We start from the raw sequence: 27,597 nt of genomic DNA on the forward strand, positions 1-27,597 counted from the left end.
TACATGTACTCTCTCATGACTTTCAGGTCAGTCTCTCTTTGGAGGAATAAATAAAGACTCAGGACAGTCTCTGTTGTCTTATTTAGAATATATTTTTTCAAAAATACAGGTCTTTCCAACAGTCTTATATCCAAACAAACAAGGTCACAAAAACAGTGTATGGCTCTTCTGAACTAACTCTAAACAACAGAATCCAGAATCCACCCACCAAAACAACAAACTGAGGCACTCTGAGATTTTATCATGGTTCCGACCAGACTGTGTGAACCTCCTCACAGGCCTGGCAGAGTAAAGGCCAGGCTCAGTTAACCATGCCAACGCAGAAACATTTACATTTTATACCTTGAAGTCATTTTTATAGCACATGTGGAAGAACAACAATCCCACAACAGCGGTGACTGGGGTTTTGTTGATGTAACATTTTCTATTTGAAACTGAAAGAAGGAACTCGTGATCAGTCACAATGCTGATTCTCAGCATGACCCACTTCCTGAATAAAGACTCCTTTGGATATCATATATTGTAATCATACAATATCTTTACAATACATCTTAGAAACACTAACTATTTTAAATCATTTCAACACAGCAAAATTAAATCGTTTATAAAGGCAACCACAGGCTCGCACTAGTGTAAAACAACATTAACGGAGTAGGCTCGAGTTTGGATTAACAGGTGATATTATCCCGAGTGAGACTGGTTGCAATGATGAGCTCAAAGCTCGTAGTTTCTGATGTGATTAAAAAAAAGATGTTTCCATAATGAATATTTATGTATTCCTCTGGAACCAGTATGTTCTCCTGCATTTTCCAGATTCACGGGGCTCTCAAATTCAGCAGGGGCTAGCTCAAATAGTGGCATCAGCAGCTCGCAGTGGCATTTCAGGTGGCAGGTTGAGATGCCAGCGATTTTGTGGGTAGAGCTGGCGTCCCATGTACCAAGGCTGAGTCCTTGCTGCAGTAGCCCGGGTTCGAGTCCAACCTGCAGTCCCTTGCTGCATGTCATCCCCCCCTCTCTGCCCCCCTGTCCTCAACATCATTGGCATCTCAACCTGCCACTGGAAATGCCACTGCGAGCTGCCGATGCCACTATTTGAGCTAGCTGTATCTCCTCAAATCTGTAAGAGAGTATAAAGCGAGGACTATAGGGAATGGCAATGTATGTGAAAAAACACTGCAAATGTCAATAAAACATCCCAAATCCTCATGTTATCGGTCTTGTGTCATAGTTGTTTTTAATGTGTGTAATTACATCCAGCCTATAAATGAATCAGTCTGAGTTTACGCCCACGAAGCAGTGTGGAGAACTTTGTCAGCTGTGGTAGAGTGCACATTCATTCATGCTACACTATCTGTATTTACTGATGATCGAGTTTAATATTAAAATCTAGACGTTTCGCTCACTCATCCCAACAGTCTACAAAATTCAGTCAACATGTTTGCTGGAATGTCACAACTCTGTGGATTTGAATAAATTGTGTTCAGCTGGGCATCCAACTTCTGCCCATATTGGCCAAATTAGTTACAATATCTAATTTGTTTGAAAGACTTTGCTGACATGTATAGAGTATAAATAAAAGATAAAAGTCCGTCAACTTTAATATGAAACGTGATCAATGGTAGACAGATGTTGCATCACAAGTTAATCTGATCATTCATATAATGCTTTGCCACAACTCTACTTCAACATGATATTAAACATATACTGACAGTTTCTATATATAATACCACAATTCTATCACATCTTATAATCTTAGTCCCATTTATTCAAAATCCCACAAAGTTGTGAATGAACTTCAAACTTCAACTTGAGCAAGATACTGAACCCCGAATTGTGAATGTGTGTGAATGAGTTCTGTTCGATGGACTTTGCCATCACTGAGTGAATGTGTGTGAAATCACTTTGTGTGGTCTGAAGACTAGAAAGGCGCTATACAAGTACAGGTCCACTTACCATTTACCATATTCTGGTGGCTTTCTCAAATGATGAACGATAACCCTTCCAAATCTGTGTGGTTGTGTTTAAGTCCAAATCGAAGTGTGTATGTGTGTGTGATATTGAGCATAGCGTTAGTTCAGGCAGGGCACGAAGTCAGGCTTAGCTTTCAGTTACAGCTATATCATACGAGCACAGCTAGTCATAAACATACATCAGCTGATTCCTCTAAGCTTCCCATTGAATACCATACACAGTCAGCTGACAGCTCATCTGATTTCCTCAAGCATCCAATTGGCAAACATCATGCATGGCGCCTTATTTAAGCTGCTTTAGCCTGCCTGTCTATCTCTGCTGCTCCTCTACAAGCCTTTTGCACCCACCTCCACCCCAGCTCCTCCTTTTTATGTTGTTTCTAATTAATCAATGTCATTTTCTGATTGCCATTGATGCTTGCTCTGTTCTGTACCCTGGGGGGTCTCTGCTGCCGCTCTCCTTGTCTTAAACTTTTCCATGTATGCACATGGAAGGGCAGGGAGGTGTGCTCTCCCTGCCTTAAGGTTTTCCACGTAGGCACGTGGAAGGACAAGGAGGTCCCAGAACAGAGCCATACCGCCAAATGTAAATTCTGCTTGGAATATAAGATATTTTGACGAAAGTGGTCCTGACTGAACTTAGATTAATGGTTCCAAATTAAGTTTGTTTAGCAGTAATCTCTAATCTGTGATCTCTACATGAATATGTGTTCTTTCAGTTTCCAGATGGTGTCCTCCTTTTGGATTTTACTCTCAGTGAGTTTTCATGGACTGAAGACGTCATCAGTCCATGAAAACTGTGATCCAGCAGTAGAAAATGATGTTTGGAAGAAAACCTTTGACAGCTGCACCATTGCTGGTAAATCATTTGTTATTACAGTCAGCTTTTATTTGCTTAGTTGCTTAGTTATTTACTCTTATGGCTCCAGTGACACAAATGTGATCTCATTATCATGTGACTTCCTGCTATAACTCACCTGCAAAGGTTAAACGAAAATCTCTTTCTTACTCTTCACAGATTGTTGTGATGAATATCTTCAGAGGACATGCACTACCATGTCATCCATCAGAGTATCAGAGAGGGAATGAATGCTGTCCTAAGTGTCTTCATGGTATTGAATATTGAAGGATATTTCACTTTGGTAGTTCCATATGGAGTCTTTAGTTCTACTGCCAGGTGCAGACACTGTGTGCAGATCAGTGGAGTCAGTCTGACTCCCATGGTTGGTGCTGTTTATGTTCACCAGTGAAATGTATCTGTGAAGGACTCTGACTGGAGTTTTATTCCAACAGTAAAACAACAAGCTGTCATTTATATATTCTTTTAAATTTATATTTTTTCAACTTGAGCTTCATCTGGTGGTAGAAAGAAGAATGACACTGTAGTAGACAGCAGTGTATGTCACTTTGCCAAGCTCACAACATGCACTTTACTCTCAAGATGATACATTTTCATTTTAATAGAAACATTGAAATTGAATAGTTTTTCTCTCCAACAGGAAGTCGAGTTAAAACAGATTGCACAGAGTTCAGGAGTACTTCCTGTCTGTCCTGCACTGAGGGAACCTTCATGAATCATCCTACAGGACGGACACAATCTTACTCCTGTACAATCTGTGATGCAGGTAGAGTTCTGTTCATATTTCCTGGTTATTAGTAGAAACTTGTGACTAAGATTTAAAGGCAGTAAGTAGGCTTATTACTGCAAGTCCCACTGTTAATGCTGTGGAAGAACTGACCACACTGTTGAAGATTGGTTGTCGGTGTGAAGATGCAGAGACTCATTTTGTTGAGTTGCTGCACATTACTGCTTTTGTATTGATGAAACTAAAAATAGTTCTGTGTCTCCATATGTAACCTTCGTATGTGTTGACAGGTTCTGGTTTGAAGATAAAGACGTCATGTACAATAACATCAGATACAGTTTGTGAACCACTGGAGGGATTCTACTGTTTGGACTCTGCAGAGGACGGCTGTATGTCAGCACAGAGACACACACTCTGTCAACCAGGACAATACATCAGACAGAAAGGTGGGTTTACTTGTGCTGACTTGTGCAATTATAAATGTTTGTAACCTTTTAAGATTGCATTTCAGTTATATCCCATGAAACTTCCAATAAAAGCAGGGTGAGGTCCCTAATAGACACAGGTCGCCCTTAAAAGCCTGGTCTGGATTTTATAGAATTGATCTGAATGTATAAAACATCTTAAAACCCACCTGGTCCACTAATCAAAAGAATCAAAGGCTTTCATTAAAATTAATCCGAGTTGTGAATATTATCATGTGAAGTCGGTTGCTCACTGATTGTACGCCGGCTGCCGTAAAACATACATTGTTTAAGTGTCATGGCGCTGGCATAGAGAAAAAATGAACAACCTAAAATTTACTGTAAGTTGTCAAATTTACTTAACGAAACTCAAGAGAAGCAGTACAGTTAGAGAGGTTTTCCATCTGAGATTTGTGCTAAAAGAATTAAACGCCTGTCCCAAATAGAGGCCTGTCCCCAATAAAGGCAGAGGGAGTTCAGTCATTTAAGCAAATAAATGCCTGGGCTAATATTAGAAGTTTTACGGTATAGTTATACCGCTATTTAACCATGTGGGCCAACAAATTTACAAAAACCCGTTTTCTTTGTATTTTTATATCAAAATCTGCTCATTTTGTCTTTCTGTAACACAAAATGAACAAACCGATTTCAACCAATATCATGACATTCACCTGTCACCTTCACGGTGTCACATGCTGTATACATACTCGGAGCTCCCAGTCCCACTCAGCTAATGGGTCCGCTACAGCTGCTGGACTGAGGGACGAGACACACAGCGCTATTGGCTTCCACGACAAGTCCCTCCCTAACTGCCATCTGATGTCATAACACTTTGATCCCTTCATAATGTCTCTGTTGAACTGGTTTGTGTCTGTACAGGAACAGCATTAACAGACACTGAGTGCTCTGACTGCAGTGCTGGAACATATTCAGATGGAACATTTCCATCCTGTCAGTCACACACACAGTAAGTGAAGCTTCACATCAGACACCTGGATTCTTCCAACAGCAGTGAATTCATTGGATCCTACTAATGTTTCTGTAAAAAATCTCCCTCTGTCATTCCAGATGTGAATCAATGAATCTTCAGCTGATAAAAGCAGGAACTGTTTCAACTGATGCTCAATGTGGAGAACAAAGTTCAAACCCAACAGGGATTGTGATCGGTGTTGTTATTGTAGGAGCAGTGATTTTTTTATTAATTGGAGCAGCTTTATTTGTATTGTACCATTGCAGGAGGAAGAAAGGGTGTCTTAACACAGGTATGATTTGGATTTAGACCATAAAAAACACTGTGATGTTTTTGATAAATAATGATATTGTGTGTCACATCATTACGTTTTTAATTTTCATTGGTTATGTTTTATTACAGGAATGAATGCAGACATATCCACCCAGGTATGTTTTATACTCTCTTTACTGTTATTACTGAGTATACTGTGTACAATAGTAAGGAGTAATGATTTTTCTTATAATTAATGAAATGATGTCATTATTATTATTTTTTTTTTTTCTGATAAACAACATGCAAAGGAATGTGATGTAGAGAGAACAGAAACATGTTACCCATCACTCTCATGAGGAAATCACAGAAAGGACTACATTTCTTTCTGAAACTTCAGAAAATGCCTGTGCCAAGTTGTCATTAACTTCTACAGAGGAGCAATAGAAAGCATCCTGACTGGAGACATCAAAACTCTTTGATCATCCCTCAAAGTATCCACTGGATGGGTACTATGTGTCCTGAACTGTAACATGTTGGGACACATGGGTTCTTCGCCTAACCACGTTCAAAATAAATGGGAGCAGGGGTGTTTTTGCTGCAGCACCTGGTTTGATGAACGATTTTCCTTTGAACAGTTTTGTTGTTACCTCTGATAGTATGTGTGCACATTTATCACTTGTACAAGGACGCACATCAACATCTAAGTGACTGTCCTGTTTTCATCTTTTGCAATAACTTGCTTCTATGTTTTTAACTTTGCAGTATTTTTGAAGCTACTGTTCCAAAATCTACTTATGAAGTTGTGGTCCTGTGTGAATGACATTGTAATGTGTATACATAAACATTTTTGTATTAAAATGATCAAAGTGAAGTTAGTAGTGTAACATAGTTACAGTTACTCCTCATTTTGGGCTTTGTATTATTGCAGCCTTTAGGAATATCATTGAAACATTTGCATTGTTCATCAGTCCCAGATTCTGAAAGTTAAGAATGATAAGATTCAGAGTTTTGTTGCCTAGAAGGTTTTCACATAATCTTTGAATTTCTTTGGTGCATAACAATAAACACAGGACAAGGAAATCAAGGAGTGTACATCAAGAAGCATGAATAGAAAGCACAGAAAATTAACAGTTATGATACAATATTATAAAGACAATAATAGACAGTATGTACAATATGGCTGTTCATTTAAATGAAGGACCTTTGTGCAGGAATGTGCAGAAGATCACAGTATTAAGTATAAAGAATATTTGTAATGTGCAGTAGAAGATTATGATCTGTACAAGGGATGAATCATAGGCCTAACATTTTATTGTGAAGGGCTCTCGTGTGGAACAATGCTACTCTTTTGTGAACAAGATAAAAACTTTAAACCAACTTTTGAATGTAAACAGTGAATAATATAAATTGACAAACATAATATTCACATTTCTCTGGAGTTTATAGTTATCAAGTCAATTCTGAAGAGTATGGTGCCTTTGCCACAAAGCATACTCTTAATTCACTATCTTTGAATGAATGTCCCTCAACTATTGTTTAAGAAATTCTTCTAAATAGTGATAGTTGCTAGTTACAGACCCAGTGTGATGAATCAAGTCTCTTTACTTCATGCAGCATGGAGAGAAGACCTCAGCATGGTTGTTCTCTCCCAGACTTTAAGAGTGCCTTGCCTTATACACCATCAAATACATAGACGAACAATTGTTCATCTAGGCCTCCCTCGGTACAATGATCCTTTAATGTTGCAGTGTAACTCTGAGTTGGCTGCCTCACAACACAAAAATCACCATCAAACAGACATGTTTTCTTACAACAAGATTTGTAGGGTATCTTTTCTGAACTATACAGTACTTTAACATAATGCTGATTTGACAAACATTTTACCTTTACCAAACCAACTGCAGCTTCTGCAATGTGCATATGGTACATAGTGATTTCGATAATATTTCAATTAACTATGCAGCCCTAATTCCTTCCTATCTGTAAACAACAGATTTGCTGTTTGCAGGGGAAAAACTTTTGGTTACACAATGGACTGAAGAACATTGGAGGCTTGTGAACTGGGGCTGTTACTCACTGTGTGGAACACAACTGCATTTGTTTGTGATATTTCCCCTGTTGTGCCTGCAGAATGAAGGAGTATGCCATATATACATGCTGTTGGGATTATGGAAGTTATGTGCTCATAATGGACTACAAGAAGACAAATGCATAAAAAATAAACTCAAGTTCAAGACTTAACATTGTATGCACAAAGGCGGAAATTGCTAATGAACTGCTTCCCCATAAAAAGAAGAACCCAAAGTCCATAAATAATGAAATGGGAAATTCCTAAAGAAGAAAGATTTCAGTTTCCTCTTCTTCATCTCATATCACAGTGTAGGAGTGCACAATGGTCTAAGAGATCCTAAATGAAAGGAGACATCTGAAACTAACTAGGGCTGCACTATATGGTGTTGTATTGTGATTACTTTGATAGATATTACTATTGCAATATAATTTACTATTAGTGCAGGAGATGACAATATTTGCATCACAAATTTAATTTTCATTGAAAGAAATCTATTAAAATTATGATGATGTGACATTAGTTGGGGTCTGTACCAAACATGTTTTCTTAAATCTTGAGACATCTTATTATAATTATATACAACATATTTGACCTTTATCAAACTAATTGCAGCTTCTGAAATTTGCATATTGTGATTTCAATAATATTTTGAATAATTGTTAGTTAATTGTTATAACTAACGCACATTACATTGAGGACGGGTCGTCCCCTTATCGGAAGGTTGTGGGTTCATTTCCCGGCACTTCCTGCCGCCGTGTCGAAGTATCCTTGAGCAAGATACTGAACCCCGAATTGCTCCTGATGCTGTGCATCAGTGTGTTAATGTGTATGAATGCGTTAGTTTCTATTTGATAGGATTTTCCATCATTGAGTGAATGTGTGTGAATGGGGAGAGTGTGGCATGTAGTGTACAGAGTGGTCAAAAGACTATAAAGGCGCTATATAAATACAGTCCATTTACCATTTATATTTTCCCCTCACAGCAGTCTGTCACAGAGAGATGGTTTACAAGGGTAAGCCTTTTTCTTATCTCCCCATTTTGCTGTTATACTGTACATATTCAAGGCTGTTAAACTGCACTAGGATGTCTGTAACCAACATTAGTCTTTTAGAAGCTGTAGAGGGCTCAGTTTTAAAGCTAGAGTGAAGATTCTGGTATCATATTAAACTTGAAAACATAAGGCATCCATTGTTGATTATAGCTTGTCAACAAGGGGCCATAATAACTCATAAACATAAATCATAAACTGGTTACTGGTATACATACTGTTGCTGTCATTTTTATGCATGTATTATTTGTTTATTTTTTGTGATATTGCAGGGAATGATATAGGTGAGCTCATCAGTGAAGGTGGATGAGCGCAGTTTTTGACCATGTAGTCATGCACATGCTGTTCTTTTGTTATAAGAGAATAAACCTTTTTGCAAAATGAAGAATTGTATGTACACACGACCAACTAGGCTGACGCAGTCTCGCAATCACCACGCATACCTATATTAGTCACTGCTCGTCCTTCACTTGGGTTTCTGGACAGCTGTTGGAAAAGAGACATAAAACATCTTCAGTCAGCACAATACAGAGAATATATATTAAACATGTTCCATTATAACTTGTTCCACTGCAGAATGTGCAGCCATAAAACTCAACTGCTTATCAACAATCCAATCAGTGCACAACTACAGGGGTCACTTTGTGCTCCATGACAAACAATGTCTTACACAGTCCAAGCCATGCAGTCCACACCATCCTGTGAAAAACAGACAGGAGTGTGAGAGAGATCTCTCTCTCTCTCTCTCTCTCTCCCTCACTCTCTCAGTTAGATAGGCATATTTCTGCCTTTGTGTGTACAATGTTAAGTCTTGAACTGATATGGCTTTGATGTTTGAGTGGCACACTCACTACAGTTTTTACCAGTGTTTAGCTTCATTTATGTGAGAAATAAATGTAATGCAAAATGAAATAAACAACAAAGGGGGCAGAACAATAACAAAATATATAAAACAAAGGGCAAACAAGAACATGAGTTTGTCGTGCTTGAACACATACAAAGACCCACTCTTAAATGTCTCATACTGAATAACGCATTTAACTAAATATCACACAATACTAAATAAACATGTGTACAGCCCTGTTACACGGTTCAGGTTTTCACTGAAGTCAGTTTTTTATGAGTATCGCAATGTGATGTTAAACGAAAGATAAGGTTACACCCACAGTTGAAGTAGTCATTTTGTGTCATGGCTCTACTCCCCTCCTCCTCCCTTCGCTCCTCCTCCTTCCCTGTGTGTCTGATGAGGGTGCGGCCTCCATTCTCCTCACCTGCTGTCTGCTGTCTCACCTGCTCTCAGTCATTCATCATGCCTCAGCCTTCAAGAACCCCGGTCTTCCTCCCAGTCATCACCAGATTGTTCAGCCTATGCGGTGGTAACTCTCATGGCTCCCGAGGTGGGTGGTCGTCTGCTTCATCTCTAGGCAACAGTCTCTTAAAGGCACATTTCACAATTTCAGCTGTTACCGTCTCCCCAGTACTTTGTTGGTGCTAAACCAAAAAAAGGTTAATTGTTGAATACCCAAAGGCAATAAGCTAGCACACACATATTTTCAGGAGTTGACTAATCTCAGTGTCAATTTCATCACCAGAGCACCCTCTGATGAAGACCACTATAGGTAGGTACATTTTAACGTTTTACATTTAACATTAACATAATTTTTTTCTCTCTATATACAAGAACTGAGATTTGATTTTCTCCCTATATCCTATATCCATATCCTTCTTTTGGTTTCATGTTGGAACTAAAAATTGTTTGACATTTGAACTAAACCTTTCATTTTCAGCTAATGTTGAGATGCAAAACAAGTTGCAGGCTTTACTCTCGTAACAGTTCAGAAGAAAAGCTTTGTGTCAAATGTCAACAGTAACAAGATCAATCATTTTTGCATCAAGACAAAAATCACAATTTACTCATCTTTTTCTGAATACATTTTGCAAGGTTAAATCTATTTTTTTTTAAAAATCTAATATTGAGGTTGCTTTAGTGCCACAAGGAAAATCTATTGCATACTTCTTTATTTGTGGAAAATTCTTCACTGAAATTCCACACTGTGCAAACCTCATCACATGCAGAGTAGGCCAAGGTCCGTTGACCATGACAGTGCAGAAACACATAATTTTACCAAAAAGTATTTTTTCCACCACATGTGAAGATCACAACAATCATGCCACAGCTTGAGCTTGTCAGCACTGTTGTTTTGTTAAAATAACATTTATATCCAGAACTGACAGAAGGAAATGTCACTTACAAGAAGTCACATGCTGATCCATTTTCAGCACGACACTTCCTTTATTTGGTTAGAACAGAAAACAGTACTAACATGTATGGGAAGAGTGAAGTGTCTGAACTTTATTCTCTTCCAGTGTTGACATCTGAAACAGCCTTTATATACAGTACATTATATAACTCACACAAGTACACTCAGCCAACATGTTATCAGCATAATTCTGCTGACGACACCAGTGTCTGTATATTCAAGATAACATTTGCTCTTCCACATACTTTTCATTAGAAACAGCCAACAGACAAGATTCATGTACAGAGCTATCGCAATCGGACCAAAAAGAAACAAAGCAGGACTAGGGGATTACCAGTCAGGCCAACTGAAAGTATAAATAAGGCGTCACCCATGAAGCCATGAAACTCACCCTTCAAAATAAAAGCTCACGACTGCTTTTCTTTTAATCATAACTGTAACTTGGCATCTACAGTTGTGATACTTTGATTATTAATGAAAGCTTAGCAATTAGTGGCACTTAAAATGTAAATGAATATTGACATGTAAATACTCTGAGTTGGGACATACCAACTCATGCTTTATGCTTTTTATAGAATGAAGTTGGAGTTTTAATTTTTCTTACCTACTATATGTTCTTACATTGTGCAGATACATATCAAATAATGACTTTGTATTTTGTGTTATTCAGATATATAACACTGCCAAAGCACTTTTACTTTACTGTAAAATATGTAATTAATTAGTTCCAATACAACCAAAATACTACTTGACTAGTGTCACCTGCAAATGTGAGATAGAATTGTATTTATTTTTCAGTTTCCCTGGCACTTGACTAATCACTCAGTGGGTGGGAGGTAAGTGACAGTCTGTAGGAATGTGGAATAAGATGAACTCTTGCTGTACAATTCTCTAAAGCGGGGTTGAGAAATGCATTGGGACAGCGGTGCGATGTGAATGTGTAGCTGTGTGAATGATGACAGTTTGCCTTTGAAGAATATACAGGTATACACTATTGACAGTGTGTGTGTGTATATATATATATATTCGCAGAAGTGTTTGCATCAGTTAGATCTGTAGAGTTTCTGTAGTTTGCTGACCACGTTCAGATACAAATAAACTTTGTCATCAACCAGACAAGATGCGTTTGTTAACAGATTAAACTTTCATTGCACATAATAAGGAAGAGCCTACAATCTAGTGTTGAATATCACAATCACACAGTACTTTAGGATTTTATATAAAACATGGTGTTTGTGGTTGAAGCAAAGATCCAATCAGCTCTTGGATCAGGCAACAGCTAGACATTTTCCCTGCGCATTTTGCCTGTGTCTTGCAGCCAGTCGCCGCAATCTTTTAAGGGCACGAGCACTTAACAAGCACTTACCAAAAAAAAATCCTCTGCGCCACGAAGAGGTTTTCTATTATCTATCTGTTCTATTATATCACTGTGGGGGGAATTGGCAAATTGGTGCCCCCTACAGCTGCAAGCGCCCCTGCTTGCCGAGAAGGTGCCTTGCACCGAAGCTGTGTGAGAAGGGGAAGGGGGGGAGGGGGACAGTTCACCTCTGGGTCTCACTAATGGAACGGACAAGGGGGGGGGATAGGGGATCCACTGTAAGTCAGTCACACCTCGACTTTCTTCTAAATAACGAACATTTCAATCACAATATAATAAATACAGGCCTATAGTTCATGCACATTTTTGTTTTTCTGAATTGTGTGAAATGGCTAACAAAAATAGGTAATCGCTCGAAGGGGTCTCGCCCAGGGTGTCATTCAAGATATAACCGCCACTGTGTGAGCCTCTCACAATATGTGAGAGAGGAGGTTTATAGGGCCACATGCAGTTAACCACGAAGATAACCTGCTCAGCAGTTTACACATGGAGAGTAAATTGCCATGACAACATACCTCGGGGAACACTTATCCACCTGTTGTAGGGTAACCTGGAAGTTACCTGGATAAACCAGTTACCTCGTCATAGTAGAGCATGATCTCCTCCGAGTCCGGAGAGGTGCCATACAGCAGTTCGCTCCCGAAAGCGTCCCAGTATGCGGCGTCTCCCTCCCTCTTTTATCACCTCACTTCTCCACAGTGGAGCCTTGATTCAGGATTCGCCACACCTGTGGAATCCAAAGCAGGGGCGGGTCCAGAGAATTTTCTGGTGGGGGACACAGGGGGTAACAACAATTAATCTGGGGTGGCCGCCCAAAAGTAACAAAAATGAAAGTTGCCACTGATCGCCCACTACAATATGGGCCATCACTTCAATTGATATTGTACAGTTACACACTGTTTGTTTTCATCTTGCTTTTCTTGGCCACATTAAATCTGCTGGGTGTACTCTTACCAAGTGGTAACACACAGAACACTAGCAGGTTTGCTGTACAGAGTTAGCAACAAGTTAGTGCTTCTAGCTCTGTACAGTGAACACAGCAACATGTTATTTGTACTGTACCAACATCACAGTGGCAACAATGATAGGATACTCTGTTGTTGTTCATGTCACAAAACGCAAAACAACGGATGCAATTAGTAATTGCTAACGTTACTGAAACAGTGGAGAGATGTTAACGTTTGTCCAGATGGAGAGCAAACTAAAGTAAAACACACAAGAACAGTTTCCCATGCAAACGGTGTGTCGGTTTAACTGGTGGTTGAATTAACTGGTGATATTCCCGAGCATTGATGCAGATCTGTACACTAGAAATACTGACTGAATTGACTTCTTTTCATAATTTTAACCAACCAGAATGAAATCCTTAACATTGTAAACACTCCAGTTCTGATGTCTAATAAGATTAACGGAGGTACCTGGAGTTTGAATCAATTTTATTTGTGACGGCGATCTCCGGACGCTTGAAGAGAATGACACAGTAGGTGACTGTGTCGATGCCTGTTCCAAACACTGCAAATGTCAATAAATAATTAAAAAAAATGTTCTTTCTGTCGTTTTACGAATCCTTATTAATCTGATGTCAGGTCTATTTGAGAAGAGTTTATACTGTCACACAGTGTGTAAGGAAACATACAGTCTGCAGTATATGTTTAACGCAGTGTGGAGTCAGCTGTGGCAAAGCGTGGTACGCCCAGATCAACTGGTGACAACATTTTACCATCGATCATGTCGCGTCTACACTTTTATCTCACCAATCACAATGATATTATACACATAACAGCACACTCTTTCATCCAAATTAGACAACTGTCAAATCTAATTTTGCAATAGGAAGAGAAATTGGATAATGTTAAAACTTTAATCAGTAGAGGGTCTACGATATACAAATCCGATTCACATGGGATTTTGAATAAATGGCACAGAGATTATAAGATGTGATAGAATTGTGGTATTATACATTGAAACAGTCAGTATATGTTTAATACCATCTTGAAGTAGAGTTGTGACAAAGCATTATGAGCAGATTAACTTGTGATGCAATCTGTCTACCATTGATCACGTTTCATAATAAGGTTTACAGACTTTATCTTTTATTTATATTCTATACATGTCAGCAAAGTCTTTCAACCAAATTAGATATTGTTACCTATTTTGCAATAGGGGCAGAAGTTGGATGCCCAGCTGTACAAACTAAGATCAGAACAGAATCGTCTAGGTTTGGTTAACTACGCACAGGTGCATGTACGGGGTTGGGGTGGTAGTCTGTATGAGTTTCATTCACATGTCAATTCTTTTTAGGTTTTTAAGTAAATTTGGACAGGGATCATCAAGCGTAATCTTGTCACAGTCACATTTGTAAATGCTGCACAAAAGTAAAACCTGAAAGCATGTCAAATGTGATTAAATTGTGTCATTATATATGGTAACCATAAACCTTTACAACATATTTTAGAAATAATGTCTGTAATTTGGAATTGGAATTTCCCCATTGTGGGACAAATAAAGGAATATCTTATATCTTATCTTATCTTAATTTCTAACTTGCATTTAGACCCACCAAAATCAAATCATTAACATAAGGTACATGTCATGCCAATAAATCCTTTACAAAATGTTTTTGTTGTCTTCATACATTGATATTATACTGACGTCAAAATCTTTTCAGAACAGTTTATACTTTCATAAAGACTGTAAATATGTAAACCCATCTTGAAGTTAGCTGTGGCAAAGCATGATATGACCAGATTAACTTGTGATACAACAGCTGTTTTCATTGATCTTATTTCCTTTTAAAGTCTACAGACTTTTATTTCACTAATCACAATGATATTCTGTACATGTCAGCAAACTCTTACTTACAAATCATTTCTTTCCTTCAGTCACAAATGGGTCGATTTAGCTGCTATGTAAGACTTGCATTGTATATTGAACTTGAGTTTGTCCACCATGATCACATGTGGGTACATTTGTTTTCTACACCAGAGCTGGTATGTTGCTTAAGTAGCCTAAGGATTTGATTTTGGTGGGTTTAAATTATTGACAATAACTCCAGTAATTCTAAAATGTGTGTGTGAAGCTATTGCTCAAACGATAACTCTGTTTAATCAGTTTTACATGCATTTAGGTCTTATTGTGCAGTATTTACCAATTTTATAATTATGACTTTATTTTCAAATCCAGAGTTGTGACGTGCAGCACATGTAGACTAAACTGAATTTTGTAGACTATTGGGATGAGTGAGCGAAACGTCTAGATTTTAATATTAAACTCGATGGACGGTAAATAGTGTAGCATGAATGAATGTGCACTCTGCCACAGCTACAAAGTTCTCCACACTGCTTGGAGCGTAAACTCAGACTGATTCATTTATAGGCTGGATGTAATTGGACACATTAAAAACAACTATGACACTAGACCGGTAACATGAGGATTTTGGACGTTTTATTGACGTTATCAGTGTTATGTCACATACATTGCCATTCCCTATAGTCCTCACTTTATACTCTTACAGATTTGAGAACCTGCTGGTTCCTGAGGAATACATAAATATTCATTATAGAGACGTTTTTTGTGAAGGTTTTTTTTTTTTTTCACAAGAGAAACTACGAGCATTGAGCTCATCATCTGAACCAGTCTCACTCAGGATAATATCACAGGTTAATCCAAACTCGAGCTACTCCGTTAATGTGGTTTTACAATAGTGCGAGCGTGTGGTTGCCTTTATAAACAATTACATTTTGGTGTGTTTAAATTATTTAAAATAGTTAGTGTTTCTAAGATGTATTGTAAAGCCATTGTATGATTACAATATACGATATCCAAAGAAGTCTTTCTTCGATGTAACGTTATACTCGGGAAGGACTCAGAACTGAAACAACGGTAGCGATCAGCAGCTGTTAATGTCACCATGACAGTGAATAATAGTTCCGTAGTGAGGAGCAGACACCAACATTATTGTTCCAGCAAAGTGTTTCTATTGCAGAGTTTTAAAAGTCACCAACAAATGAATGTTATAGAAGTAGTCAGAATCTTTATTTCCTGGTTCGGCAATAAGGGGTCCTAAAAAGCCACGCCTACACACATCTGCCTCAGTATCACCAGTTAATTCAACTCCAGTTAAACCGACACAAACGGAACCAAATTAGACCCAAATGGAACAGAAGTTGGCAAAACATTGTTGTGACAGTCTTAAAGAAGCTGTAGAGTTCTGTTCTTACCTCGGTGCACCTAGGAGCATCACGTTGCAAAATAGTCTGTGACTGGTGAAGTTACACGAGTTCATTCCAGTCCCTCCAGAAAAACACGATTATGCGATCGTATAATTCAATGCATAATCAGCCAAAGTCCGCATGTTTATGCGGGGGCCGCATTTTTCTCAAATACGCTGCACTTTCGATTTCATAATCCATTCATTTTCGTTGCAGAAAAGTCACATCTATCTTAACAGAAAGTTGAAAAATGTTGCGTTTACTTCACTCAAGAGCAGCCATTTTCCCCTGTTGCCATGGGAACGTTATGACGTGACGTAATTACGCGACGTGAACATCATCGAAAAGCTGCAAACCCCGCGATGAAAACCTTACAGTTGTAAGTATATTAGTAGTAACACAGTGTAGACACACAAGGTTTCGGCTTTGATTTGATTTATGATTGACATTACCCCGAGTCAATGACCAGTGGGGGGGCATACGGGGTGGCCAATCAGATTACAGAGGGGGTGGGTGCTCCCGTCTCTGGTGGGAGGGATGCGAGGAGATGCGAGAAGAGGATGAGAGACACAGAGGAGAGAGGAATATACAATGGACAGACGATTTTTTTCTTCTCGACTACCGCTGACCCCGCGGATTTATCGGGGACGCCCCTCGCAGTCCAGGTGTTCCCGGCACGTCCAGCTGAGAGGAGGCCACGGGGCAGACGGAGGACCAGGTGGACAGATTATATCTCCACACTGGCCTGGGACCGCTTAGGGATCCCCCAGTCAGAGTTGGCAGATGTGGCCAGAGAAAAGGAAGTTTGGGGTCCTCTGCTGGACCAGCTACCCCCGCGACCCGATCCCGGATAAACGGATGAAGATGAGATGAGCCCCTCGCATTCCGTGGAGATTGGGATTGACCATTGGATGACTTCACTGTGTTGGGTGCTGATTACAGAAGATCGTTCAATTAGACTTTATAGTCCCTTTAGTCCGTTTGTTAGAAGACCAGACCGACAGGAGAAAGAGGACTGCAATAAACGGCGTGCTTTTATTTTGAAAAAAAGTTATTTCAAAAGAGGTCGAAAGTGAAATTTAAGTTAATTCCTGTTCCAGCCCCAGTGTCGTAGCGAAACAGTGAGTACTTGTTTTTCTGCTATATTTTCTTTAAAGAAGGTAACACATTCCATATATAACACTGTTGAACCCTGTTGTGTGGGTGTGTGTTGTTTGGGCAACGCTAGAACTCTTATTGCCGAGCTAGATCAAGATTATCGGTTACGTAAGAAAGAAGGCCCTTTTCTAGAGCTTGTCCTTAAGAGTCTTATTTACCTCAAACAGATATATGGAAGTCATAAGGCTTGTCTATATCGGGAAGGTTGCTGCCACTGTTGCCAGAGGTTTGTCGGGCTCTCACCCAGTTGTATGCATATATGCATACAACAAAAAGTTCTGCTGGTCATGAAACCCGTGTTGGTCAGAGAGGGGTCATGTGGAACAGGAAGTTTGAGTTTCCTCTCTATGTGTGTGGTTGTGTTCAAGGACAAATCGAAGTGTGTATGTGTGTGTGATCTTAGATTAATGGTGCCAAGTTAATTTGTTTAGCAGTAATCTCTAATCTGTGATCTCTACATGAATATGTGTTCTTTCAGTTTACAGATGGTGTCCTCCTTTTGGATTCTTCTCTCAGTGAGATGACGTCTTCAGTCCATGAAAACTGTGATCCAGCAGTATAAAATGATGTTTGGAAGAAAACCTTTGACAGCTGCACCATTGCTGGTAAAATCATTTGTTATTACAGTCAGCTTTTATTTGCTTTGCAGCAATTCATACATCAGATTGCTCTTCATCAGAGTCTTCATCAGCTCTACTGAGGGATGAGCAGCTGTCCTGCCTTTATGAGAAGAGAGTAGATGAGCTAAAGGTTCAGATGGAGCAGTTTTCACATATAGTCCTGGTTGGAAAGAAGCTAGGAAGGTGTTTTCCAGCGGTAGGATGATGTGGGTGGGTGGGTGTGAAAATAGTGTATGTGTCTTTGAACACACGTTTCAAAGTTTTCAAAGCAAAGTGCAAAATAAGGAAATTCATAAATGATGGGATGAGGAAAAATCTGTCTGGGAATGTTGGTGTACCTTCACTGTAACTGATGCAGACTCACCTGCTGACAACCCTGAGCTGAATGTTGTTGAGACTTCAGCTCTGTATTTTATGTGTCAGTCCACACAGTGACTTCCTGCTATAACTCACCTGCAAAGGTTGAACTAAAATCTTAAGGCTGAGTCCTTGCTGCAGCGGCCCAGAGTTCGAATCCGAGCTGTGGCCCTTTGCTGCGTGTCATTCCCTCTCTCTGCCCCCCTTTCCTGTCTCTCTTCCGCTGTCTCTATTATAAAGGTAATAAAAATTCAATTCAATTCAATTCAATTTTATTTGTATAGCGCCAATTCATAACAGAAGTTATCTCAGGACACTTTTCAAATAGAGCAGGTCTAGACCGAACTCTTTAACATTAATTACAGAGACCCAACAGTACCACCATGAGCAAGCCCCAAAAGCCCAAGAAATACTTTAAAAAAGGAAAAAAAAGGTTAAACTAAAATCTCTTTCTTACTCTTCACAGATTCTTGTGATGAATATCTTCAGAGGACATGCACTACCATGTCATCCATCAGAGTATCAGAGAGGGAATGAATGCTGTCCTAAGTGTCTTCATGGTAAGATCCAGTTGAATATTGAAGGATATTTCACTTTGGTAGTTCCATATGGAGTCTTTAGTTCTACTGCCAGGTGCAGACACTGTGTGCAGATCAGTGGAGTCAGTCTGACTCCCATGGTTGGTGCTGTTTATGTTCACCAGTGAAATGTATCTGTGAAGGACTCTGACTGGAGTTTTATTCCAACAGTAAAACAACAAGCTGTCATTTATATATTGTTTTAAATGTATTTTTTTAAACTTGAGCTTCATCTGGTGGTAGAAAGAAGAATGACACTGTAGTAGACAGCAGTGTATGTCACTTTGCCAAGCTCACAACATGCACTTTACTCTCAAGATGATACATTTTCATTTTAATAGAAACATTGAAATTGAATAGTTTTTCTCTCCAACAGGAAGTCGAGTTAAAACAGATTGCACAGAGTTCAGGAATACTTCCTGTCTGTCCTGCACTGAGGGAACCTTCATGAATCAGCCTACAGGACGGACACAATGTTTGTCCTGTACAATCTGTGATGCAGGTAGAGTTCTGTTCATATTTCCTGGTTATTAGTAGAAACTTGTAACTAAGATTTAAAGGCAGTAAGTAGGCTTATTACTGCAAGTCCCACTGTTAATGCTGTGGAAGAACTGACCACACTGTTGAAGATTGGTTGTCGGTGTGAAGATGCAGAGACTCATTTTGTTGAGTTGCTGCACATTACTGCTTTTGTATTGATGAAACTAAAAATAGTTCTGTGTCTCCATATGTAACCTGTGTATGTGTTGACAGGTTCTGGTTTGAAGATAAAGACGTCATGTACAATAACATCAGATACAGTTTGTGAACCACTGGAGGGATTCTACTGTTTGCACTCTACAGAGGACGGCTGTGTATCAGCACAGAGACACACACTCTGTCAACCAGGACAATACATCAGACAGAAAGGTGGGTTTACTTGTGCTGACTTGTGCAATTACAAATGTTTGTAACCTTTTAAGATTGCATTTCAGTTATATCCCATGAAACTTCCAATAAAAGCAGGGTGAGGTCCCTAATAGACACAGGTCGCCCCTAAAAGCCTGGTCTGGATTTTATAGAATTGATCTGAATGTATAAAACATCTTAAAACCCACCTGGTCCACTGATCAAAAGAATCAAAGGCTTTCATTAAAATTAATCCGAGTTGTGAATATTATCATGTGAAGTCGGTTGCTCACTGATTGTACGCCGGCTGCCGTAAAACATACATTGTTTAAGTGTCATGGCGCTGGCATAGAAAAAAATGAACAACCTAAAATTTACTGTAAGTTGTCAAATTTACTTAACGAAACTCAAGAGAAGCAGTACAGTTAGAGAGGTTTTCCATCTGAGATTTGTGCTAAAAGAATTAAACGCCTGTCCCCAATAAAGGCAGAGGGAGTTCAGTCATTTAAGCAAATAAATGTCTGGGCTAATATTAGAAGTTTTACGGTATAGTTATACCGCTATTTAACCATGTGGGCCAACAAATTTACAAAAACACGTTTTCTTTGTATTTTTATATCAAAATCTGCTCATTTTGTCTTTCTGTAACACAAAATGAACAAACCGATTTCAACCAATAATATCATGACATTCACCTGTCAATCATTCTTCAACTAGTAGCCACACATAGCTTAGATTCATTAGTTAGCTAGCTAGCAACAGTATGGCTTTCTGCTGGAGTGGAGCATGGATATATACTAACCTCACTGATAACTGTACAAAAACACAGCCTAATCAGTGATTTTGGTGAAACTGGATCTTATTTTATGGTGAAAATATTATCTGGTGAAACCGTCAAAAAACACCTGGGTACTGTATTCTCTGTCGTCAAACTGTCCTCTGTGGGTGTCACATGCTGTATACATACTCGGAGCTCCCAGTCCCACTCAGCTAATGGGTCCGCTACAGCTGTTGGACTGAGGGACGAGACACACAGCGCTATTGGCTTCCACGACAAGTCCCTCCCTAACTGCCATCTGATGTCATCTTACACTTTGATCCCTTCATAATGTCTCTGTTGAACTGGTTTGTGTCTGTACAGGAACAGCATTAACAGACACTGAGTGCTCTGACTGCAGTGCTGGAACATATTCAGATGGAACATTTCCATCCTGTCGGCCACACACACAGTAAGTGAAGCTTCACATCTGGATTCTTCCAACAGCAGTGAATTCATTGGATCCTGCTAATGTTCCTGTAAAAAATCTCCCTCTGTCATTCCAGATGTGAATCAATGAATCTTCAGCTGATAAAAGCAGGAACTGTTTCAACTGATGCTCAATGTGGAGAACAAAGTTCAAACCCAACAGGGATTGTGATCGGTGTTGTTATTGTAGGAGCAGTGATTTTTTTATTAATTGGAGCAGCTGTATTTGTATTGTACCATTGCAGGAGGAAGAAAGGGTGTCTTAACACAGGTATGATTTGCATTTAGACCATAAAAAACACTGTGATGTTTTTGATAAATAATGATATTGTGTGTCACATCATTACGTTTTTAATTTTCATTGGTTATGTTTTATTACAGGAATGAATGCAGACATATCCACCCTGGTATGTTTTATACTCTCTTTACTGTTATTACTGAGTATACTGTTCTGTGTACAATAGTAAGGAGTAATGATTTTTCTTAAAATTAATGAAATGATGTCATTATTTTTTTTTAGGTTCCTGATAAACAACATGCAAAGGAATGTGATGTAGAAAGAACAGAAACATGTAATGTTACACATCACTCTCATGAGGAAAACAGAAAGGACTACATTTCTTTCTGAAACTTCAGAAAATGCCTGTGCCAAGTTGTCATTAACTTCTACAGAGGAGCAATAGAAAGCATCCTGACTGGAGACATCAAAACTCTTTGATCATCCCTCAAAGTATCCACTGGATGGGTACTATGTGTCCTGAACTGTAACATGTTGGGACACATGGTTTCTTCGCCTAACCACATTCAAAATAAATGGGAGCAGGGGTGTTTTTGCTGCAGCACCTGGTTTGATGAACGATTTTCCTTTGAACAGTTTTGTTGTTACCTCTGATAGTATGTGTGCACATTTATCACTTGTACAAGGACGCACATCAACATCTAAGTGACTGTCCTGTTTTCATCTTTTGCAATAACTTGCTTCTATGTTTTTAACTTTGCAGTATTTTTGAAGCTACTGTTCCAAAATCTACTTAAGTTGTGGTCCTGTGTGAATGACATTGTAATGTGTATACATAAACATTTTTGTATTAAAATGATCAAAGTGAAGTTAGTAGTGTAACGTAGTGACAGTTACTCCTGCTTCTGCTCTCAATCATTCATCATGCCTCAGCCTTCAAGAACCCCGGTCTTCCTCCCAGTCATCGCCAGATTGTTCAGCCTATGTGGTGGTAACTCTCATGGCTCCCTTTAGTTAAGCAATTCAAGCTTTCTTGAGATTTTCCCTGTGCCTGTTCCCCAGCTAACCATTTCTCTCCTGTACCCCAGGGTCCCTTTGTGCAGTTTAGCTTCCTGTGTCTGGTCACCTGTGCCTCTGTGTCTCTGGTCCCTTTCGCCGTTTCACCCGCCCGTTGCTGCTGTGGCTGCCCCTCATCGCCCCTGTGTGTGTGTGTGTGCGTGTGGAATAAAACCCCTTTAAACCTTCCAAACTGTCAGGATGTCTGCTCCTGGGTCCAGTCCTAACACCAGCCGTATCATTTTGATCGTTTGTATTTGTGAACATGCAGCTTTTTAAATGTTGTTGGAATTGTAGGAAGGTGTTATCTTCTTCCGTATTTAAAGGTGTTTAACTCTGGGTGGCCACAAGTCTAATAAAGGTGCACCTCTCCACTGAGATTTGATTTTCTCCCTATACCCTATATCCATATCCTTCTTTTGGTTTCATGTTGGAACTAAAAATTGTTTGACATTTGAACTAAACCTTTCATTTTCAGTTAATGTTGAGATGCGAAACAAGTTGCAGGCTTTACTCTCGTAACAGCTCAGAAGAAAAGCTTTGTGTCAAATGTCAACAGTAACAAGATCAATCATTGTTGCATCAGGACAAAAATCACAATTTACTCATCTTTTTTCTGAATACATTTTGCAAGGTTAAATCTATTTTTTTTTATTATCTAATATTGAGGTTGCTTTAGTGCCACAATCAGGAAAATCTATTGCATACTTCTTTATTTGTGGAAAATTCTTCACTGAAATTCCACACTGTGCAAACCTCATCACATGCAGAGTAGGCCAAGGTCCGTTGACCATGACAGTGCAGAAACACATAATTTTACCAAAAAGTATTTTTTCCACCACATGTGAAGATCACAACAATCATGCCACAGCTTGAGCTTGTCAGCACTGTTGTTTTGTTAAAATAACATTTGTATCCAGAACTGACAGAAGGAAATGTCACTTACAAGAAGTCACATGCTGATCCATTTTCAGCACGACACTTCCTTTATTTGGTTAGAACAGAAAACCATACTAACATGTATGGGAAGAGTGAAGTGTCTGAACTTTATTCTCTTCCAGTGTTGACATCTGAAACAGCCTTTATATACAGTACATTATATAACTCACACAAGTACCCTCAGCCAACATGTTATCAGCATAATTCTGCTGACGACACCAGTGTCTGTATATTCAAGATAACATTTGCTCTTCCACATACTTTTCATTAGAAACAGCCAACACAGAAGATTCATGTACAGAGCTATCGCAATCAGACCACAAAGAAACAAAGCAAGACAAGGGGATTACCAGTCAGGCCAACTGAAAGTATAAATAAGGCGTCACCCATGAAGCCATGAAACTCACCCTTCAAAATAAAAGCTCAGGACTGCTTTTCTTTTAATCATAACTGTAACTTGGCATCTACAGTTGTGATACTTTGATTATTAATGAAAGCTTAGCAATTAGTGGCACTGAAAATGTAAATGAATATTGACATGTAAATACTGAGTTGGGACATACCAACTCATGCTTTATGCTTTTTATAGAATGAAGTTGGAGTTTGAATTTTTCTTACCTACTATATGTCCTTACATTGTGCAGATACATATCAAATAATGACTTTGTATTTTGTGTTATTCAGATATATAACACTGCCAAAGCACTTTTACTTTACTGTAAAATATGTAATTAATTAGTTCCAATACAACCAAAATACTACTTGACTAATGTCACCTGCAAATGTGAGATAGAATTTGTATTTATTTTTCAGTTTCCCTGGCACTTGACTAATCACTCAGTGGGTGGGAGGTAAGTGACAGTCTGTAGGAATGTGGAATGAGATGAACTCTTGCTGTACAATTCTCTAAAGTGGGGTTGAGAAATGCATTGGGACAGCGGTGCGATGTGAATGTGTAGCTGTGTGAATGATGACAGTTTGACTTTGAAGAATATACAGGTATACACTATTGACAGTGTGTGTGTGTATATATATATATATATATTCGCAGAAGTGTTTGCATCAGTTAGCTCTGTAGAGTTTCTGTAGTTTGCTGACCACGTTCAGATACAAATAAACTTTGTCATCAACCAGACAAGATGCGTTTGTTAACAGATTAAACTTTCATTGCACATAATAAGGAAGAGCCTACAATCTAGTGTTGAATATCACAATCACACAGTACTTCAGGATTTTATATAAAACATGGTGTTTGTGGTTGAAGCAAAGATCCAATCAGCTCTTGGATCAGGCAACAGCTAGACATTTTCCCTGCGCATTTTGCCTGTGTCTTGCAGCCAGTCGCCGCAATCTTTTAAGGGCACGAGCACTTAACAAGCACTTACCAAAAAAAAATCCTCTGCGCCACGAAGAGGTTTTCTATTATCTATCTGTTCTATTATATCACTGTGGGGGGAATTGGCAAATTGGTGCCCCCTACAGCTGCAAGCGCCCCTGCTTGCCGAGAAGGTGCCTTGCACCGAAGCTGTGTGAGAAGGGGAAGGGGGAGGGGGGACAGTTCACCTCTGGGTCTCACTAATGGAACAGACAAGGGGGGGACAGGGGATCCACTGTAAGTCAGTCACACCTCGACTTTCTTCTAAATAACGAACATTTCAATCACAATATAATAAATACAGGCCTATAGTGCATGCACATTTTTGTTTTTCTGAATTGTGTGAAATGGCTAACAAAAATAGGTAATCGCTCGAAGGGGTCTCGCCCAGGGTGTCATTCAAGATATAACCGCCACTGTGTGAGCCTCTCACAATATGTGAGAGAGGAGGTTTATAGGGCCACATGCAGTTAACCACGAAGATAACCTGCTCAGCAGTTTACACATGGAGAGTAAATTGCCATGACAACATACCTCGGGGAACACTTACCCACCTGTTGTAAGGTAGCATGATCTCCTCCGAGTCCGGAGAGGTGCCATACAGCAGTTCGCTCCCGAAAGCGTCCCAGTATGCGGCGTCTCCCTCCCTCCTTTACCACCTCTGCTTCTCCACAGTGGAGCCTTGATTCAGGATTCACCACACCTGTGGAATCCAAAGCAGGGGCGGGTCCAGAGAATTTTCTGGTGGGGGACACAGGGGGTAACAACAATTAATCTGGGGTGGCCGCCCAAAAGTAACAAAAATGAAAGTTGCCACTGATCGCCCACTACAATATGGGCCATCACTTCAATTTATATTGTACAGTTACACACTGTTTGTTTTCATCTTGCTTTTCTTGGCCACATTAAATCTGCTGGGTGTACTCTTACCAAGTGGTAACACACAGAACACTAGCAGGTTTGCTGTACAGAGTTAGCAACAAGTTAGTGCTTCTAGCTCTCTACAGTGAACACAGCAACATGTTATTTGTACTGTACCAACATCACAGTGGCAACAATGATAGGATACTCTGTTGTTGACTGTCAATTCATGTCACAACAGTTTCCCATGCAAACTGAACCAAATTAGACCCAAATGGAACAGAAGTTGGCAAAACATTGTTGTGACAGTCTTAAAGAAGCTGTAGAGTTCTGTTCTTACCTCGGTGCACCTAGGAGCATCACGTTGTAAAAAAGTCTGTGACTGGTGAAGTTACACGAGTTCATTCCAGTCCCTCCAGAAAAACACGATTATGCGATCGTATAATTCAATGCATAATCAGCCAAAGTCCGCATATTTATGCGGGGGCCGCATTTTTCTCAAAGACGCCGCACTTTCACCGCATAAATTACTGATTTCCGCGCAAAATATGCGGGGCTTGCATGATTTCATAATCCATTCATTTTCGTTGCAGAAAAGTCACATATATCTTAGCAGAAAGTTGAAAAATGCGTTTACTTCACTCAAGAGCAGCCATTTTCCCCTGTTGCCATGGGAACGTTATGACGTGACGTAATTACGCGACGTGAACATCATCGAAAAGCTGCAGACCCCGCGATGAAAACCTTACAGTTGTAAGTATATTAGTAGTAACACAGTGCAGACACACAAGGTTTCGGCTTTGATTTGATTTATGATTGACATTACCCCGAGTCAATGACCAGTGGGGGGCATACGGGGTGGCCAATCAGATTACAGAGGGGGTGGGTGCTCCCGTCTCTGGTGGGAGGGATGCGAGGAGAGGAGAGGAGAGGATGAGAGACACAGAGGAGAGAGGAATATACAATGGACAGACGATTTTTTCTTCTCGACTACCGCTGTACTTTATGATCTCTGGGAGAACCCTCATGCACTCCACATTACAGTGGGGCAGCCTTAAGACCCCGCGGATTTATCGGGGACGCCCCTCGCAGTCCAGGTGTTCCCGGCACGTCCAGCTGAGAGGAGGCCACGGGGCAGACGGAGGACCAGGTGGACAGATTATATCTCCACACTGGCCTGGGACCGCTTAGGGATCCCCCAGTCAGAGTTGGCAGATGTGGCCAGAGAAAAGGAAGTTTGGGGTCCTCTGCTGGACCAGCTACCCCCGCGACCCGATCCCGGATAAACGGATGAAGATGAGATGAGCCCCTCGCATTCCGTGGAGATTGGGATTGACCATTGGATGACTTCACTGTGTTGGGTGCTGATTACAGAAGATCGTTCAATTAGACTTTATAGTCCCTTTAGTCCGTTTGTTAGAAGACCAGACCGACAGGAGAAAGAGGACTGCAATAAACGACGTGCTTTTATTTTGAAAAAAGTTATTTCAAAAGAGGTCGAAAGTGAAATTTAAGTTCATTCCTGTTTCAGCCCCAGTGTCGTAGCGAAACAGTGAGTACTTGTTTTTCTGCTATATTTTCTTTAAAGAAGGTAACACATTCCATATATAACACTGTTGAACCCTGTTGTGTGGGTGTGTGTTGTTTGGGCAACGCTAGAACTCTTATTGCCGAGCTAGATCAAGATTATCGGTTACGTAAGAAAGAAGACCATTTTCTAGAGCTTGTCCTTAAGAGTCTTATTTACCTCAAACAGATATATGGAAGTCATAAGGCTTGTCTATATCGGGAAGGTTGCTGCCACTGTTGCCAGAGGTTTGTCGGGCTCTCACCCAGTTGTATGCATATACAGTCACTGAAAGCGTTTTTGCAGGCCATAAAGCAGACATAAACCAATCCGGTTTGTACAACACAAGTCTGGCTGTGTTAATCAGGTTTCTCATTAACATAATGTTTAAGATGTCTGGTGTTCATTGCAGTGGTTTAATGGGGTGTGTCTGTGTGGGAGGGTATGAGGTGTGCTTGTGTAGTTTCATGGCAGAAAGAATGAGGGTCTTTGTTCTAAC

The 27,597-nt window shown here is 39.7% G+C and overlaps 1 protein-coding gene across 34 annotated transcripts in view; it reads left to right on the top strand.

Moving 5' to 3' along the window:
- Positions 1 to 27,597, top strand: part of LOC127378006 (tumor necrosis factor receptor superfamily member 14-like) — a 229,190-nt gene that overhangs the window by 195,099 nt on the left and 6,494 nt on the right. For 3 of the 34 annotated variants that reach the window (XM_051426419.1, XM_051426420.1, XM_051426421.1), the window contains exons 2-7: positions 17,856 to 17,978; positions 18,817 to 18,910; positions 19,305 to 19,430; positions 19,682 to 19,837; positions 20,958 to 21,045; positions 21,140 to 21,161. In XM_051426419.1, coding sequence (XP_051282379.1) covers positions 17,910 to 17,978; positions 18,817 to 18,910; positions 19,305 to 19,430; positions 19,682 to 19,837; positions 20,958 to 21,045; positions 21,140 to 21,161 — 555 coding nt within the window. In that variant the 5' untranslated portion in view covers positions 17,856 to 17,909. Of the gene's footprint in view, positions 1 to 2,716; positions 2,830 to 2,988; positions 3,083 to 3,469; positions 3,596 to 3,846; positions 4,003 to 4,899; positions 4,988 to 5,088; positions 5,283 to 5,392; positions 5,419 to 9,644; positions 9,763 to 9,957; positions 9,985 to 10,364; positions 11,463 to 16,739; positions 17,337 to 17,536; positions 17,600 to 17,851; positions 17,979 to 18,816; positions 18,911 to 19,304; positions 19,431 to 19,681; positions 19,838 to 20,957; positions 21,046 to 21,139; positions 21,417 to 21,443; positions 21,470 to 21,582; positions 22,170 to 27,027; positions 27,084 to 27,597 lie in introns of those variants that run through there. The other 31 variants (XM_051426427.1, XM_051426447.1, XM_051426450.1 and 28 more) reach the window with 31 other exon arrangements.

This window comes from Dicentrarchus labrax, unplaced genomic scaffold (genome assembly GCF_905237075.1).
Source record: "Dicentrarchus labrax unplaced genomic scaffold, dlabrax2021, whole genome shotgun sequence".
Classification (NCBI taxonomy): domain Eukaryota; kingdom Metazoa; phylum Chordata; class Actinopteri; family Moronidae; genus Dicentrarchus; species Dicentrarchus labrax.